Raw genomic sequence first — 20,195 nt, forward strand, 5'->3', positions numbered from 1 at the left:
GTATTTGATTAAGACATAATAGTAACACCTTTAAAACTGATAGAGTAAAGAATGCAAGAGCTTCAAAGTAACACAGTGGTTGGTAACTTTTCAAATGTATTAGAGATTTGATTACACTTTAATTAGTAAATATTAATGCTATATGTATTCTATTCTCCAGCAACAATACTTAAATTCTGATGTACTGTTCTGAGAAGCCCCAAAAGACAATGGAAAAAACATGTCAGCAGTTTAATTTCATGATAGTTTTAATCAGGTAATTGCAGAAAAACATTGAAACTGTTGTATGATATTATCTGATGTCAACTTACAAGTGAATGATGTAACAAAACAGTTACAAACTTATATATGCATATTTACATTATATACTCAAAAGTAACAAGCTATATTCTTATACATAGAAGAAATACATCTATGACATGAGTTAAACTAAATCATACATCATTTAGTAGAAAGAAATAGCTGTTAAGATTTTAATGGAAATAATATACAAGTGAGGCACTTTTTGAGGTCGTTAGGGTGGAAAGCAAATGGCACTAAGCAAAAGAAGAGGCAGTGTTCACAAATGAAAATCTATGTACAGATTACACTGTAACTTCAAATACAACTGTTTCTCCACTAGGTAATGCTTTAGAAATCTCAAAACTAACAACAACTTTTGCAATTTAAGAAGCTTTAAGGAAAAAAATGCTTACGTTTATCAGTGCACCAAAGCATATGGAAGTTTTAACCACTTGGCTGCTCACTAACAGTACCATAAGGCTTCCTCCCACCCAGTAATCCTTATCTTGATATTCCTTTAAAGTCCAATTTAAAAGTTGTGCATTATTTACAAGTGGGTTTTCAATATTATCCTCTAGTACACATGGAAAGATCATCCAAAAGAGAACAAGTCAGAAATGGGAGTGCTACATTTCAACATGCAAAAAATCGATGCATTCTTTGAAATAGTTTATCCAGAGCATAACTCATGCACTAAGCATCCCTCACTTTGTTCTGGACACTTGTGAATGTTATGCAACCATTTACTGTGCTGTTCAACAAATAATTACTTACCACAGGTTTCTCTGTATTTTGTTTTTAACTTTGCTTAGAAGATTATAGGCACCCCACTTCACAACTGTTGGGCTGATGGTGTGCTTGTTCATGGTTGTTTAAAAAAAGCTACCCAAAGAATTAAATTCCTCTATCTACACAAGTGTTTGTACCACCATCTTGGAACTAGTAAAAACCCCAAACAAAGGCAAAAAAACCCAACCCAGTTATTCTTGGAGGTCCACTGGTAGAATACTTTTTTCAGGCACCATTTTAGCCATTATCTTGATTTTAGTGACACATACTTTTATATTTTAGGCCCATCTCATATAATCTATGGTCCATTTTGCAAATGTGTACTCTAGCAAACACTATTATATTTTTAAAGTCAGCTGTAGTGGAAAAATTTAAAAGTTATAAGATCTCAGGAATCAGAGTAAGGATTCTTATTCCCACTTCCAGTTTAGGATAGTTTTTACTAAATTCATACCTCAAACAATGTACTGTTGTATTTAGCTGGCCATTTGTATGGGAATATAGCTACAATACATGATTGGGCTATGTAATCATGCTTACCTTTAGTTTTTCCAATAGGTGGTGCCCAAGTGCTACAGTTGACCTCGTTCCCCAAGAGACTAAATGCTTTCTTTTCATAACTGTAGACTTCACCATGTCAGGAAAGTGAATCTTCTGTGGCTGTTTCCTAAAACTTATGTCTCCCGTATGGCAGCATAGAGCTCTGTTACAAAGTCACATGACTAAAATTTGACTTCTGACTTTTCAGAAAAAAATTGTATTACGTTTCCCTCTTCCCTTTCAAAAACTTGAGAAAAGATTTCAGAAGGAAAGGTAAACTTCACTTAACACTGCCACAGACAAGGGGTGGGATGCAAGGGACAGTCCCCGAATGGTTTTGCGAAGTGTCTACTTTTGAATACTCAGAAAGTGCCTCCAAAAGTGAATAAGAACCCAAACAGTAGAGAGAGGCATACCTCTCTGTGCTCTACTGCATCCAACCCATGTGTCAGTGTACATCATGTAATTCTTTTAATCAGTCTTAAATTGGGTGAACTGCTAGAAAGACCCATGGTAAAAAAGATGATAATGGAATTAAGTTTATTTTTTTTAAATGGATCGATTTTTTTAAAAGAGTAAAGGAAAGGATGGGGGCAAAATTTTAAGAGCAAAGTGGTTAAATGCAAACTGAAAATATTACTGCACACATTCAGTAAAAATATTAAAGCATATAAGTTGCATATAAAATACAGTACAGGACCAGGAGTTGCACTATGCTGAATAGTGCTCAGAGGAAATTCTTAAACTCATGTTTTCCTGAAGTATATACACAATACAACTCTACATTATTTTCCTATACAGCCAGCAAGTTCTTTTCTTAGGTTGTTCATACCTCATTCAATCTTGTTAAAAACCTAGCACTTACAAATATTTTTTATTCACAAGGAAAACATTCCCATTTCACTAATGAATAGTTTAAGTAACAGTCTATTCTAGGCAACCAAGTTTATCTGAAAACATGTGAAGCATGAAAATCATCCAGAGTAGCAGCTTTCAAATATATAAACAGTAAAAACGAGACTTAAGACTGCTGCTACAGTGTCATATTCTTGGACTTAGTTCATCCAATCAATTTTTAGTACAAAACTAGAAGCTCTTTCATAACTTCTACAGTTATCAATATATTTGTCTTCTTTTCAATGTGAAATAATACTTCAAGATGCTCTATGTACACAATGCTGTCAATTCGAGCTGTCATATAAATATAAATGTTTTCTTTAAAAAAAAGTATTTTACAGACAGATAGTGTTATATACATTTGTTCAGAATTGGATTCCTGGACTACAGAAGAGAACAAAAGCTTTAATATAAGTACGAAAGAAATGTTACATACACCCACACTGGAAAAATGCATAGAAAATTAAGAAGGTAATTTTTTAAAAATCAACTATGCAACTTTTTATAGGAAGAGTGTACAAAGGACATTCTTTCCCACTCCAACGCTATTGGGATATCTTCCTAAATGAACAAATGCCTTTACTTTTGTTAGAATTTAAACATGACATTAAACAAACATTATGAGTGAATGTATTTGGTTGTACCATGTAATAAGAGTCATGACAACTTGTTTAAAAATTCTCTAATAGTTAATGTGTTAGAATATTTGACCAATTGCTCTGTAAATTAAACATTTAGTAATACAGTACCATGGCCAATTTTATATATATTTTGTGTGTGCGCACGCACAAATACGCACACGTATGCACACGCTCTCTCTCTCTCAAAAAAGTTTACTCCAATTTTTCAGGGGTTGTAAATTGTTAATTTTTTTTTAAACACAGAATAATTTTATTCTTGTCAGTTTAAATAAAAAGATTCTACAATGAAAAAAATTTCAATTTTTATTATTAATCTTTCAGTTTAATCATAGTACTTGATAAACAGTTGAACATAATCTTAGTTTAACAGACGGATAAATTGAGAACACTGATGACATGCCATTACAACTGCCTTATTGGACCTTTCGCTTTGCGGAACATTTGTAAATGCAATAAAATATTTTTTGGAAGACACCCCAAAAGAAAACAACTTGCTGGCTGAGTAACAGAAAACAACTTCCTCTTTGCTATATTGTTGAAACCAAAGTCATTTATATAGAAAAATAAATGTTGTGTTCTTATTAGAACATTTTAGACAATTACATCTGTGCTTAACAAAAAAAATATTGGTCACTCGAGACTATAATAATTAATATTTTAAATGTTTTTAGAGATTACCAGAATGCATGGATACAACTCAATACAAACTGTAGCTGATGGGAAATAGGACTGAAAATACCGATTTGTCCATCTGGAATAGAAATGCTACTAAATAAACTAATTAAATATTTAAAATACTAACATGGAATGTGACTGTAGATATGATTCATACCTACTATATAACTGGAAAGGGGAAGGAAAGTTTAATATGTAATAATTCGTACCTTACACATTTAGTTAAATATAAACATTTGTTATTTATATATAAAGTTGCTTCCAAAAATCTATTAATAAGTGATTTAGTTGCACTTAAATCAGTTTCATTTCTCATTTGCCAAGTATTAACTTTTCTTAGTCTTAAATCAACTGTCATTAGTGCACTTGTAATTTCCTCTCAAATCATTTGTAATTCTTTTAAGAGCCCCATCACCTAAACCATGAATGTACAAAATGGCAAAAGTTAATCCCTTTTAGTATAACTGTAGTTTATATACTCATTTTATAGCCAATAATAAGAAAAGGCTTCCTTTTCCAAACTCCTTCACAACTTGCAACGAAACACCATGCACTGAAAGGAAATAGTTAGGCATGGCTACTAGCATTTGTAAAATGCTAAGGTCTGACAAGTCTTGCTGCTTCTTCCACATCAGGCTTCTCTTACACGAGATAAGATTTCCTCCTGCTTGCCAAAAGCTTCCACAAATCCAAGACAGATGCTTCCTGGAAACAAAGATTTTCAGCTCTATTCGGCACTAGACTGGTCATCCAGCAGCTTTATGCTTTCCTCCACAGCAGCCACACACCTCACCACAGTGATGGCATGCTCTCAAGGGGAGGTAGCAGCACATACATGGGGCAATGAATGACAAAGCTATCAGGGCTAACCATCGTAAGCAGAACTTGTCATCACTAGTGTCACATGAGCAGGGGTCAGAGAAATCTCCTTCAGAGTCTGACATGCAGTGATATAGCATGCTCTCTGCACAAAGCATGCAACTAACTTGGTATATGCATCTTTTAATAGGATCTGGAGCATCCTGACATTTCCCCCTGCCATTCTCTTCATGATTAAATCTCTCCTGGCAGTATACACAGCGAGAACGCTCACCATCCTCTTTCCTTCTTTTTGACTTTTTAAATTTTAATGAGGAAGGCTGTGTTTTAAATACCACAGAACTCTTCGGGTCTTTTAGTGAATTCAGCTTAGTCCCATCCCCACATGGATATAGATAGTCCGATTTTTTATTGTCAGACTTAGAAAACTGTATATTGGAGTCCACCTCATCCCTCTCCAGATCATTTTTCCACATGTCAGGATGTCTGTAGTCTGCATAACGACGTATTAAAATATCACGAGGATTTATTCTAACAATTTCCTCTTCATCCTGAAAGCTGACGTGTCTAATGGATTTCAGTGGGACCTGAAATGGTAAATAGAAGCATCTTGTTAAATTATGTACAGGGACACAGTTAGGTTAGTACTTCAGTCACCATACAAATCAGGGCACAGAACTTTTCCCCATTGCCAGGAGATAGTGCTTTCAGCTTATATATGACCTAGCACAATCTGCATAACAGACTTTTACAAGGTGTGAGCTCAACTTATCTTGTGAAGCAGATGATCAAATAACGTACAGGTAATAATGCAAAAGCCACCACCATCCATTCTTGAATAATTTCAAAATACTTTCTAATGGAGTTGTCTCTGCTTACTGAAGCAGTACTTCACAAGAAATGCATTAATGCTTATGGTGGGAGCTCACAGCCAGTTACCACAAAAAGAGTTTTTAGAACACAGCTGGCATCTATAGGAAATTTTGCAAAACCAAGATCAACATAACTTTTTCATAGTTCTATAAAGATTGGCTGGTGATGAGAGCCATCTTTCACTATTAATGAAAATAAGTTTGCTGTAAAGTTTTAGCTTATGAGCAACGATTAAAAGCAAACAATCCTTTCCCATCGCTGCCAACAGCAAACAAGTCCCTCAATTATAGGGGAGGTTAACCTCTGCTGAAATACTTGAGATTCATGAAGATTTAGTTGGCTCCACGGAATAAAGTTCAGAATCAGCCAACCTTGCCAATGGTAAACACACTAATATTGTAGAGCAAGATAGAGAGGGCAATTTTTGAAAAGCTGCAGGGCACAGTCCTCAATCAAAATATAGCAACAGAAATCTAAGGTACTGTAGTGGTGCTGGGTCTTTAATAGCAAGCATATATACCTGACTTCAGCCCAGAATGGGGAGTGGGATAGCAACGAATGCTGGGAAAGGTAGCACTACATAAAATTTTATAGTTCTGTCTTTAGTGCCTCATGGGAACAGTTTGTGCTTTATGCGCTCCACAATGGCCCTAAGAAACGCTAGACATAAGGAAAAACCTGGATTGGGGCTCTCCATTAAGGCAGCTAGGGCAGCAGAAAGGATGGGCTGTGGGAAGGACCTGTTAAGAGGCCTAGAGACAAGCAGAAAAGAAGGCAAGGGAACTTTGGGGAGGACTATATTGTTCAAGGTCTGAAGGTATTATATAGAAGGACCTCCATGGAAGAGTGAAGTAAATGAAGGGAAAGGCCTGTGGCAATACAGTGATGGTGTAGGCTTGAGGCCTGGCATTGGCGCCTGCTTGTTCAGGTGTCTCAAACTGGGGATTCCTCTACAGCAACATAGACTTCAGAGGAGGTGGAAGAAATCCCACAGTACACATATGTGATAACTGCTCCCCAGGGAGCATGAAGTTTTATATGAAGTGTTTTAGTATCTACAATAGTTCTATTCTTGTTCGCCATACAAAATATCCAATCTTTCTTTGAATCTTGCTGAATTCTTGACTTCTACAACATCCTGTGCAGGGTGGATTGATTTAAATCAGAGGTGGGCAAACTATGGCCTGCGGGCCACATCCGGCCCGTGGGACCCTCCTGCCCAGCCCCTGAGCTCCTGGCACGGGACACTAGCCCATAGCCCCTTCCCCACTGTTCCCCCTCCCCTGCAGCCTCAGCTCACTGCACCACCAGCGCAATGCTCTGGGTGGTGGGGCTGCGAGCTCCTGGGGCAGCGCAGCTGCAGAGCCTGGCCTGACCCAGGGCTCTGTGCTGCGCAGCGTGGCTGCCTGTCCTGGTGCAGCCGCGCCACCAGCCACCGGTACTCCAGGCAGCATGGTAAGGGGGCAAGGGGGGTTGGATAGAGAGCAGGGGAGTTTGGCCTGGTGGTCAGGGGTGTGGATAGGGTCAGGGCGGTCAGAGGGCAGGGATCACAGGGGTTGAATGAGGGCAGGGATCCCCGGGGAGCAGTCAGGAAGGAGTGGGGGGTTGGATGGGGTGGCGGGGGGCAGTCAGGGGCAGGGGTTCTGGGGGCGGTCAGGAAGGTGTGGTTGGATGGGGCAGGGGTCCCGTGGGGTGGGGGCAGTCAGGAATGAGAGAGGTTGGATGGGGAGGCAGGAGGGCAGCCAGGGGTGGGGGTCTTGGGGGGGGGGGAGCATCAGGGAACGGGGGAGTTTGATGGGGCAGGAGTCCCGGGGGAGGGGAGAGGAGGAGGGCTGGGCCACGCCTGGCTGTTTGGGGAGGCACAACATCCCCTAACCGGCCCTCCATACAATTTCCGAAACCCAATGTGGCCCTCAGGCCAAAAAGTTTTCCTGCCCCTGATTTAAATGAAAGCAATTTAAATCACTGACGGTAGTCATGATTAAATCAGGAAGCAGGAAACCTTCATTTAAATAATTGATTTTAATCTTGCTCTGCATTTGCACTTTAGGCATTTTCCTAAAGAAAAGCTGAATCTCATTTGTCTGTAACCATGCTGATCTGCAACTAAATAGAGCCTTTGCATTAAATTTGATCCTTTTTGCTAACCAGAAAGATATACTGTATCTATACATATTTCTTTAAACAATTATACAGATGAAAATATTTTTTTTCAGATTCTTAATTTTTACAATATTATTTTATAAAATGGATGCATTTTTGTAAAATGGATATATGATCCATTTCTTATTTACTAGATTAATTAACGCAGAAATTGGGCTTGTTTTTGGCTTAATTGGCATGAGTTGCTTGTTGGCTAGTTTTTGGCTTGTACCTTCTTTTTTTTTTTTTTTGATTGGCTCCTGGCAAGCAGGGGAGAGAGGCCAGAGTGCATAGCGGGCCGACTGCAGTCCCAGACTGCATGCCGGGGTGGGGGTGAATTTAGTCACATAGTCTTGGGGTTCTTAGGGATTGGCTTGTTTTGAAATCGGATTTGCTTGATTTTTGGCTTATTGTGAAAGTCCGGGTGCTTATTTACCACGTGAAAGTTGGCAACTATGCTTAAAATGTGCTGGAGACTTTCTGGGACTTTCCGTGACTTCTGAAGTGTCTGGTGCTGGCTCAGGGGCTACCTGAGCTGGGCAGCCCCGAGACCAGCAGCAACAATTTGGATGTGTGAGAGGGGGCTCAGGGCTAGGGGCAGGGGTTTGGGGTGAGGGGTGGCGTTTACCTCAGGGTGGGTGGCTCCCCCCAGCATGTCTCTGCAGCTCCTAGGCGGAGGGGCCAGGGGGCTCCATGCATTGTCCGCAGGTCCTGCCCCAGCAGCTCCCATTGGCTGTGGTTCCCAGCTTGTGACAAGAGCAGCGTGCGGAGTCCCCGTGGTCTTCCCTCCCCCTAGGAGCTGCAGGGACATGCGGAGTTGGGTAGAGAGCCTGCCAGCCCCACCAACCCTCCCCCAGCCCCAGTGGGGGTCCTGGGCCGTGCACCACTCCCAGCCCCTCCCTCCCAGCACCAGTGGGGGTCCTGGGCCGCATGCAGCTCACCTCTCCTGCCCCCCAGCGGGGGTCCCAGGCCACCCACCCAGAGCATCCACACTCTCTCCGGACCATCCCTGCAGCCCCCTGCCAAAGTTTTAGTTAGGGGTATATAGTAAAAGTCATGGACAGGTCAAGGGCCGTGAATTTTTGATTACTGCCCGTGACCTGTCCATGACTTTTACTAAAAATACCTGTGACTAAAATGTAGCCTTATTTATAACTGATTTATTAAACTAAAGGACATATCTGTAGTTAGTGAACTGAATCATTGCTTCTGGTCACTATGGCCTTCAAGATTTTAAAACTAGTTGATCTCATCTTTTCACATCTAGTTGTCATTAATACACTGGAAAACAAGCTTCCTTGCTTTTTTCAAATCCCAATTGGTTTCTTAACAGTCTGAAAGAAATAGTTATAGAACTGAAATAGTTCAATAAACTGAAATGAAGAAAATATTCTCTCTGCCCCTGCAGAAAAGGCTACTGCTGTGAAAAGCTGGTTTAGCACTTCAACAAACTAGTTTCAGGTGCTTAACCAGTAACTTTCACCCATTCAGCCATTTGGAAAAGTATTTCCTTTTATTAGTTTTGAGTTTGCTACCTTTACCGAATTCCAGTATTCCAGAGGTCACCTCATCCCAGAAAGGATACTGAAAGAGACTGGGACCGTTTACCATAAAGAAAAGACAAATAAGACAATAAAGGCATATGAAATAATGAATGGAACTGAATAAGCAGATAGAGAACTTCTAGTTGCCCTATCTTGTAATACAAGGAGTTGGGAACATTAAATGAAAATCCATTGAAAGGAAATACTAAGGAGCTTACAATCGAAGTATCAGAGGAGACAACAGCTGGATGCAGACAGGCAATAGTGAGGCAATTATGTTCAGTATAAATTAGCAGCAATCACAGCACATCACATGCATAACCTTTATTGAGTGCTTTATTGATATCAAAACACAGGTGAGTTTTAAGGAGAGATATGCAGGAGGATAGCATAGAGCTTTTGCATGTACATATTGCAGAAACTCCCCATAAAATAAGAGGCAACTGAAAAAAAGCATAAGTCTCGGTTCAGCCATAAAATGGGAATACTAATACTTAACTTCCTCACAGGGTACTGCAAGGATGAATTCACCTAGGTTAGCAAGGAACTCTGGTAGTATGCTGGGGGTCATATAAGAACCCAGACCAAGAGAATGGAAACCCTTCAACTTTCCAGTCAGTTTTTTTCTCATTCTGCTCTCAGGTGCATGATTTGTGAACCTTCTCACAGAAAAGGCTGAGGGGGTTGAGCCCCCTAATTTAGCAAATCCACATGATACCATAGGCAGGGGCCACCTGTGAGGACACGGTGGCCTCTATACTATCATTTAGACTGTACAGAAGCTGTTCTGTCAGGGATATCCAGCCCTTCGGACTGACATTCCCTTGGAGCCCTTCTCAGTGTGGGTTTCCAAAATGCAGAGGAAGAACTATTGCTGAGTTGCTCTGTGAGTTTAGGGGTGGCATATGCCAAGAAGAATATTTGTTCCCTTGGCCCTAATCCACAGAAAGTGTGAGGATGGGCTTCCATTTGATCTAGGAAAAACTGTGTGAGCAGAGGACTTATGGCATGCAGCCACTACTACTACCTTCTACCTTTTTCATGCTTCCCCTGGGCCTGAATTAAGAGGTTAGGGCTCCCTTCTGCTCATGGAAGCAGAGATATCCCTAAAGGTTAGGAAAGTTTCTGAACAGAAGAATTTATGGTTTTAGCACCAGAACTGGATATGGATAATCAGTTATTTTTAAAATATTTACTGCACACTTTGTCAAAAATCTGTTCATTCTTTCCTTAGAAGTGTATTACTCTATCACACATTTCCCTCTAAAGGGGTCCTTCACCCACACAACATGCTGAAAATGCATTCTAATTAAACGGAAATAAGTCATTCCTTAAAAAAACTGGCTAACTAATAAAGCATGAAGGACTTGATTAGGGTTAATAGTCCTGAAATTTGACCTTTTTTCCCCTCCCCCTTTATGTTTGTAAAGCTTGTAATTTTTATTTATTCATTCATTCACACACATGGATACTGTACCCACTTCTCCTTCCCCAAATCACCCCCAAATCTACCACCTGCTCAAATGTTTCAATGCTGATATATTAAAAACTTGCAGCAGTCCACCGCAATAGCAACCTCATAACAAATCAGTGGTCAAGGGAGCAGGGAAAATACCTATAAGGAAAGAAGTTTTAGTACTGAACTTCCAAAAGTTTTATACATGAAGAGTATGAAGTAATTTTAAAAGCTAGGTGATACACCTTGATAGTGTCCTTTTAAACAATTCAAAAGCAGGAAGTAAAGAAGACTACAACAGAGTATGACCCAAGATCAGTTATGTACAAAACACTGTTGGCGAAATAAATTATGTTTACAGTGTGCTTTTCATTCAGAACAATCTCATTCTCTAACTCAAAGTCAGAGTATATACCTGCATCTACATTTATATATTTCAGAATTCACATCGCCCAATAGTGAAACATGGTCTCTCCTAATACTATGTAGCAACACTACACAGCAGTTTGAAAAGAGAGTGAGAAAGAATACTATAACAAATTGGAACTCCGGCAAGAATTTCATTAATAAAATTACCCAGCTGAAAATTAGTTGGAATACTGGTGCTAATGTGCTTAGTGTCGCTAGAAGTACCAAGAGATTAATAGCTTCACTGTGGTCAGGGCCTTAATGTTGCATTTTGTTTGAAAGGCAGCACATCCAAACTAGGCTTGGACATTTGTTGAATACTGTACATTTCCCACGTTTTCCTAGATGATGTCCCATCCAACAAAGTGGGCAGATCCAACTCTGCTTAGTTTGCAGTCAGCCTACAATGGTAGGTTGAATACACAATTATACATGAAAGGTTGGGTTATGGCTGAATTTCTTTACTCTTGTCCATTAAAATTCTTAATCATAACACTGCACTAAGCAGTTTTGTATGCTATGGTCAAGATAAAAATCTTGAATTTATTCAATGGATGGTTAAAATATCCCTGCACCCAAAGAGGGTTTGTTTGAATATATGTATATATGATCAAAATAAAACTTACTGGCATTTACCTCATTATGCAGAACGCCACATACATATTAGTGTATACATAATTGAAGCCCTGCACATTAAAGTCAGGAGAAATATACATTCATCTTTCTATATTTCTGTAAATGAAAAAATCTAGAACCAATAGAAATCAACAATATTCCATGCTCTAAATGAGGGTTTATGCTAAAGAGGGATGTGAAGGATGCAACTGGTCCTTAGGTTTGAAAGGAATGCTTTAGGAATCTAAGATTACCTCAGTTTCCACCGATATTCTACAGTCTAAATTTTAATGTTAGTACTTCATATAAAAAGCTGTAATAAAGCATTTTTATAGAGACGTATGTTCAAAGCACAGTAAAGACATTAAGTAATCTTTACAATATTCCTTTGATGGGGGTAGTCACATATCCCCACTTCACAACTACGGGGACTGAGAAACAAAGGTCTGGTGACTTATCAAGGAGACTATGAGTCCGCAGCAGAAGCAAGACAAACTCAGAAACTCATGATTCCCAATCCTTTGCCTATTTCTCCAGATAGGACTGTCTTTCAAATCAAAGAACAAGGTTTATTTTACGACTTTTGGGTAATTAGTCAACTCCTGCACTAGTTGATACAAGTTTGTGAAAGGGGAGCTTATCTTTATTTGGAAGAATACCTAATGTATTAGAGGGCTCCCTTCTTATGCTTTTTCCAGGGGCAGAAGTACATTCTAATAAAATGCACTGAACTATTATTTGAACTTCTACATTTTCAGTACATGTTATGGACATACTCTCTAGAGTTTCCCTAGTAAAAAGTTCCCCAAAACGTCTTGGCATATAGTCCTCGATAATAAATTTGTTACCCAAGTCAATAAAAATGCTTACTACTTCTATCCTATCAAAAACCTTGATGCTTTGACACTTAAGCAGCAGCAAAATGCACACATCCTGTTGGAAGACTAAGGTCAGTATTTTCCTTAGTCTTAATATTGTATGTAACACTATGTTTTGGAAAGTGTATTTTAACATTTGAATCAGTAAAGTGCCTTTTCCTGGGTCAGTGGTCTTTTCCTTTTGTAACTATTTATATATTGTTTTCATGTTGTACCAAACATTATATCCTGGTCTCTGACTGCTTACGATGCTATAAATGAAGTTTCTCTAATAATATTAATTAGAAAAATACTCTCTGCAATACACCCCAAGTATACATTTATTTATAATTTCTAACCAAAACAGTTTTTCTGTACTTGCCAAAAATGTTGTTTCACTGAGGACTAAGACCATGGCAAATTAAAAGTTTCAAAAATAAATGGCTTATCAAAACACAGAAATGTGTAATAACGACTTGAAAAAAAAATTCAGAACGTGGAAATAATGGTTTTTCACCTAATCTGGTTAACTCAGGGATGGCTAAACAATTTTACAAAACTTAACCTCCAAAACGTCCTTTGTGAGGTAAAAATCCTTTGACATTTCATCCAAAGAGGATATATCTACCACATTTCAGAACGTAAGGACTGCAGTACGTACATATAGGGGCTTATAATTCAAGTGTCATCCCAGCCATACCTATGTAGTGTTGGATTAAATGACTAATATAGAATTACATGGTCAGTGAAACAAGAAATGTTTCTATGGTTGGAACCAGGGTTGGCAATTTCCTGGGAAAAAACTAGGTTAGGATAGGGCACTGGCAAATACCAGTTGAAATTGGAAAAAATAAAATTAGAATATACTAATGAAAATTACTGAAAAATATCTAGCAATTTAAATAATAGTTTTGCAGTATATATAATATTTAAAATTGAAATGAGTCATAACATGTATAACTTCCTTGAGGAAATACTGAAAAAAAATACAGTGTCTGATGTTCAATGTCATATTAAATATATTAGTTTACACCTACTGCAATTTTACGTTTTATTTGTAGAATTTTAAATCAATCTCCGAATCTATGTCTTAGGTAACCACAATTTGAATATGTAACTAAAACAAAGTGTAACGTGATATGCATTAACAAAACAGTTTTTAAAACAGAAAATGCCTTGAACTAGAACTAACTAGTCTTTCCCAGACTGGTAACAACAACAGTTTCACATGGTAAAAATCATATCTGTAAATACCAAGCCATCCCCGGTTGGAAATCTCTTACCTGGTTGGGTTGGCTGGGAAAGTAGGCTCTTCTAGAGTTCAATTCCTCAAATGTCAAGGACCTTATATTTGGACTTTTATAAGGTTCGCTGGTTACTACGGTTTCATGTTGGAAAAGGTGATCTTTTAATGAACTGGAAGTATCTTCTTGAATTGCCTAAAATAGAAGAATTCAACTTTATTCTGTTCTTGATATGGATTTAACGTTTACATAAAAACGTTACTGGTCCTGTGCAGTAGTTTGTGTTTAATTGGCTTATTCAAATCTTTTCGGATCTCTACAAATCTTTAGCTTGTTCGGTTTTATTACAGTGACCACCATTATCCACAACAGTTGAAGTTTGACCTTTTTCAAGAACATCAGATTTTACCACCCAGTCAATTCTAGTTTTTAATTATATCTGTCAGTGCTAACAGAACTTTATATGGCATGTGGGGAGGTTGTTTTTTGGGAGGCAGCTAACTGGGAACTGCCTCATTCTGATTCACTACATCCTGTCCTCAATATATCCCAGCTCATTAAACACCTCAGATTCTTTAAGATTATCTCCATTCTGTTCAGTAGATTGATCGTCTGCACATACAGACCACTGTTCAACCAAAGCACACTTCCTGTTCCACAATCTCAAGCTATGAGTGGGATTTATCCTGCAGATATCTTAATATACATTTTCCACATGGTCTTAACCTTGTGCCCAGTTGTTTCATGTAAACTTAGTTTCAGTATTGGATAATCATTATTAGTTTTGTGTATGCTTGCTGTGACTGTGTGGCACTCAGCCCCAGTATCTATTTTGAAATTCACTTTTTGTTCATTTATTTTCCTGTATAGCAAGCCAATCTGTTAAACAAACTTGCTTTCTAAACTTGAGACCCAAATAGTAATTCTGTTTGTGCATCACTACTCTCAGAACCTTTTCCTTCAGCAGTATGTCTGAGAGGTTTTTTTTCTTCACAATTTGTAGTGAGAGCAATACAAATTTGCAAACACACAGTACAAGCTACTGTCAAAATAAAAAATAATTAACACCTTTGTGGACATTTCTAGAACAAACAGTATTGGAGACTGGACTAAACACTCCCTCCTAGAAGTGGTTCTTCCATGTCAAATTTGAAGTGCATGGGTGGGGTAGAGAGACTTGTATTGCTGCTGCCTATGCTGTATTCATTCTGTGGACAGGGAATTTCATTCTTTTGGGCAGACTTACTTTGTCAGTACTGAAACAATTTTAAAAAAATATTGTTTGAGACCTTGTGAATGTTTCCTTCTAACATGTATCTTGTAAAATATATATGTATATATTGGAGAGTTTGAAGATTTTATGGTTTGATAATCGTAGAGATTTTTATGTAAACGTTAAATATGAGGTAGTCATATTTAGACTTCAAAATACACGAGAATTTTCCATTTTGGATGCAAATCAAGGGCTTTGGCATGTCCAAGAGATACAGAAAGTGCAAGACTCTGAACTTTTAACTCTCCTTTTGGTAGATATATGTTTAAATCATTTCTTCTTTAAATTAGCTCTGCATCTGAAGTATACAAAAGCACCATGTTCTGGATCTTTGAAGAGCTGGATGAGATGGAAGGAGAGGTTACTTATCTTACAGTAACTTGAGTTTGAGATGTTTTGCCCCTATGGGCGCTCCACCAAGGGATGTGTGCACTCTTGTGCCCTCTCAACTGGAGAGTACAAAGCAGTGTCTGTGGGCACGGGGCGCATCACTCACCACCGGACTGGCACCCCCTCGTGGCACTCTGGGGATTATCTCGAGGCTGATGCCCATCTGTAGTTTGCACACAGTCACTCTGTCTCTGCTATCCGCCTGCTGCCCCTCTCACAGCCTCAGGAACTACAACATCCTCTTTAAAAAGAAAAGGAGGACTTGTGGCACCTTAGAGACTCTCAAATTTATTTGAGCATAAGCTTTTGTGAGCCACAGCTCACTTCATCGGATGCTCATGAAAGCTTATGGTCAAATAAATTTGTGAGTCTCTAAGGTGCCACAAGTCCTTTTCTTTTTGCGGATACAGACTAACACGGCTGCTACTCTGAAACATCCTCTTTGTGGCTCAGCCCTCTGGCTGTGTCACTGTCCATGTTCCCCCCATCTGGGTGAATTTAACTCCTCAATAGTCAGACAGTCCCCTCACTCACTGCCTCAGTGCCACTTGCCTAGTGGCTGAGAGGGGAACCTGGGCCTGCCCTCTTCTCTGGATGCTAGCCCAGGGACCCTCAGCTCAGCAGTCTGGGCCTTCTCTCTCTGGGCTCACTGTTCTATCCCTGGTCTGCTTTCTACTACTGGTTCCCCTTCTCTTCCTGGGCCTACCAGTTTCCCAAAGCCTCCTCCCTCTTCCCACGGAGTGAGTGCCTTTTCCCAGCTGCCGCTTCTCCTTTCAGCTCCTGGGCTTTATAGGCCCTACAAATTCCTGGCCAGCTGAAGTTCCTTAATCAGCTGCCTAATGGGTTAATTGTACCATCTAGCCTGCATTAAACCCTGCAGGGTGAGTGTGGGGTAGTTACCCCACCACAGGCCCATGCTTGTGCAAAGTAGCACCTTGTGCCTCCAAAGCAAGGGATATAAGGAGGCAAGGACCCACTGCCACTCAGTTCCTTCTCAGCTATTGAGAGCCTCCACAGCCGAGAGGAGGAGGACAGGAGGTGGAGCACCCATAGGGACTAAACATTTAAAAGACCTCAAGTTACTATATGGCAGCTATCTTCTCTTTTATGTCCCTATGGGTGCTCCACTGTAGGAGAATCCCAAGCAGTAACTTAACAAGGAGGTGGGTGCTGAGGAGGCACATCCAAGACAGTTCAGAAGATTGCATCACCAAAGGTAGTAGCATCCCTGAAAACAGGAATGATGGTATAATGCTCGGCAAAGGTATGAATGGAAGACCAAGTCACAGTCCTACACATTTCTGATATGGAAACATCCTTCAACAGAGCTATATATGTGGACTGAGATCTAGTGGAATGTATTACCACCCTGTGAGGGGACTGCATCCCAGCAGATTCATAGCAGGTATAAAGACGCACCCCGAAACCCACTTTGCCAGTCTGTGTGTGGGGAAATAGGCTATCCTTTCATTCTCTCAGAAAATTATACAAATAGGAGAGGCCCAGAAGATCTTAGTCCCATCAAGGTAGAAGGCAAGGGCCCTTCTGACATGCAGTGTATGTAGGCTGGTCTCATCTGTGGAGGTATGAGGTTTTGGGCAGAATACTGGGAGTTGATTAATCTTCTGATTAATGTGATATTCTGAAGAGAACTTTGGGAGGAAGTGAGAATGAGGGCATAGTATCTTTTCTTCATAAAAGATGGTATATGGCGGGCCAACCTTAAGGGCACCAAGTTCTCCCGTTTGTCTAGCTGAAGCAATGGCAATGAGGAATGATGTCTTGAGGGAGAGCTGGGAGAGAGAACAGGTAGCTACTGGTTCAAAGGTAGGTTTCCTTAGGGCATTAGGAAAAAAATCGAAGTCCCAACTGGGAGATCTGATTCTGTACAGGGGGAAACAAGATGGTTAAGACCCTTGAGGAATCTAGCTGTAGTAGGGTGGGTAAAGACTGAAAAGCCTTTGATAGGTGAGTGCAAGTCTGTAATAGTGGCCAAATGTACTCTGAGCATAGTGACAGGTTTTCAAATCCAACAGGTAGCCAGGATTTTGGAGACCAGGACCTCTGAGGCTTGGGAAGATTAAAGAAAACACCAGGAGTGGAGCGCTTCCATTTTTGAAGGTAGTCTAGCTCCATACTAGAGAACCATCTAGGAACCATGTTGTCAGGTTCAAGAAGGAGGGATTGGAGTGGATCAGGTCCCCAAGCACGGAAACAGGAGATCCTTCCTGAGATGAAGTTGGTGAAGTGTTGCCACAGAGAGGTGTAGCAGGCTTGAGCACCACACTTATCTTTCCCCGGACAGTGCTATGAAGAGAACCTTCACTCTTTTTTGATGCAGTTTGGAGTCAGGTCTTGAGGATTAAAGGTAGAGGTGGATAAGCATACCGTAAGCTACAGGGCCACGGTGTTATCAGGGTGTCTCCCAGTGAGTTGTGGCCATATCCTCACTTGGAGCAGAAGAAATGGCATTTTGTGTTCTTCAGAGTGGCAGAGAGATCTGCTTCTGGGAAACTCCAGGTCTGTCAGATGCTGTGGAAGACCAAGTCTTTGAGCTTCCCATATGTGGTCCTGATGGAAGTTCCTGCCCTGCAGGTTGACAGAATACATCGTAGCCATGTTGTCCAGCATAATCCTGAAAGACTGGCCCTGTATGGTGTCGAGGAAGTGCTGGCAAAGATACCTCATTGCTCTTAGCTCCAAAATGTTGATATGGAGCATGTTCTCTCGCGCAGAGCACTTGCCCTGGGCTCTGTCCCCTGGAGCTAAGCACCCCACCCCAAAAGAGAAGTGTCTGTTGTGATGATCTTTGACGGTGGGGGAATGAGAGAATGGAGTTCTCTCACAAACTTTCAGTGGATCCTTCCACCATCTGAGAAAGTCCAGAACTGTGATACATTTGAAGATACTGTCTGTTCAGGTTATGCTCAGATCTTAACCATAGCTGAAGGCACCTGAGGTGTAGTCTCGCATGAGGTCTGACAAACATGGAGGCTGACATGTATCCCTAGAGTTGTAGGCAGGACCTTACAGTTTGCAGGCTGGGCTGTATTGTCAAGGTTAGACTGGACTTAGCGGAGACTCACACTTTGGAGAGATAGGCACTGGTGACTCGTAACTCTAGAGAGGCTCCAGTGAAGTCTATTCTTTAGACTGGAGCCAATGTAGACTTAATTTGATGGATACAAAGGCCCAGAGTCTAAAATAGAGCTAGAGCCTTGGATGTTGCCAGCTAGACCTCTAGAGCTGATCAGCCCCTGAGGAGCCAATTGTCCATGTGTGGGAATGTGCTATGTCCATGGATATAAATGGGGTACCATTGCTGAGAGAAGCTTTGCAAAGAGCCTTGGGGCTATGGAGAGCCCAAAGGGAAGGACTTGTACACTGGTAGTGTTCTGAGCTTATCCTGAATCGTAGAAAGTGTTTGTGGGATGGGTGGATGTCTACATAAAAGCAGAAATCCCGAAGATTGAGGGCAATGAACCAGTCTCCCGGATCTAGGGATGGGATTTATAGTGGCTAATGTCACCATCCTGAAGTGCTGAGAAAGGATGTAGTTGGTTTAGGTTTCTTAGGTTGAGGATTGGTCTCCCAACTCTGCCCCTCTTGGGAACCGGGAAATAGTTGGAATAGAACTCTCTTCCAACAAACGCTGGGGGAACTGGCTTGGTTGCCCCCAAGTGTAAGAGAGACTGGACATTCTGTTTCAAGAGATTTTAGTAAGAGAGGTCCCTGAAGAGGGATGGGGAAGGGGGGCTGGAGGGGAAGGGAGATAGAATGGAAGTGGATAGAATACCTCATGTTAATTACTTCCAAAATCCATCTGTCTGAAACAATATGTTCCCCGGCTGGGAAGAAGTGGGACAATCAAGCTCCAAAGGGGACTGGATGGAATTCTTCAGCACAGGATTCAGTAAGGTAGATTACTTGAGGTTTTTGATCAAAGTATCAGAATTGTTTTAGACAGAGGTGAAAAGGTTGTTCTAGAAGAGGGTGGTCTCCCTTCTTTAGGCCTAGATCATCATCTCTGAAAGTCAAAAAGTCTGGAAAAATCCTGCTGTGGGTTGTACTATAATGGCCTAGATCTCTGATATTTGAGACCTACTGTCTTTTTGTCATAGGCAAGTAAATTCCCAGTGACAGCAAGATAGTCTTTCAGACAGTGGAAAGAGGAGTCTGTCACAGGTGACTAGCTCAGGTCCTTCAAAAGAGATTGAATTCTTAAATTAAGAATTTATCTGTGAGTAAGGTGTGTGTGTGTGTGTGTATATAAATAAATACACACACATACACCCCCACCTTACTCACAGATAAATTCTTATATATATATATAGGAATTACTGGGGTAACATTAAGAAAAGCCATACACTCCCATCCCCACTAGAACTCATAGATCTGTCCCTTGGCCTACCCAGAGGGGATTTTTATAGCACCGTGTTAACTTTTACTCCTGGGGGACCTGTGCACCAAAACATTTTTAAATTCTGCAAATTTTATTTGTTAAAATAACAACGCCAGTTTCAATTATTTTGGCAATTTATTTCAAAATACCTGTCAGCAACTATGTCTGTAACAATACAGTCCAAAAAAAAAAAAATTCCCGCAGGAGTAGAGAATAAAGAAACCCCTGTTTCTCTGCCCCCGCCCCTTCAGAACCCAGTGGGGGAGGGGAACACCTACACCTTCTACCCTCCTCGAGCCCAGCCACAGGTCCCCCCCAGCTCAGACACTCTCATACCCTCTCTTTCTC

The 20,195-nt window shown here is 40.4% G+C and overlaps 1 protein-coding gene across 1 annotated transcript in view; it reads right to left on the reverse strand.

Moving 5' to 3' along the window:
* Positions 1 to 290: 290 nt before the first annotated feature.
* The window catches only part of SPRED1 (sprouty related EVH1 domain containing 1), a 122,233-nt gene continuing 102,328 nt past the window's right edge, over positions 291 to 20,195 (reverse strand). The window contains exons 5-6 of the mRNA XM_084629929.1: positions 13,822 to 13,977; positions 291 to 5,230 (exon numbers count right to left, since the gene is read on the reverse strand). Of these exons, the coding sequence (XP_084486055.1) occupies positions 4,571 to 5,230; positions 13,822 to 13,977 (816 nt within the window). The 3' untranslated portion in view covers positions 291 to 4,570. The remainder of the gene's footprint in view (positions 5,231 to 13,821; positions 13,978 to 20,195) is intronic.

Source organism: Lepidochelys olivacea (genome assembly GCF_965140295.1).
Source record: "Lepidochelys olivacea isolate rLepOli2 genome assembly, chromosome: 6".
Classification (NCBI taxonomy): Eukaryota; Metazoa; Chordata; order Testudines; family Cheloniidae; genus Lepidochelys; species Lepidochelys olivacea.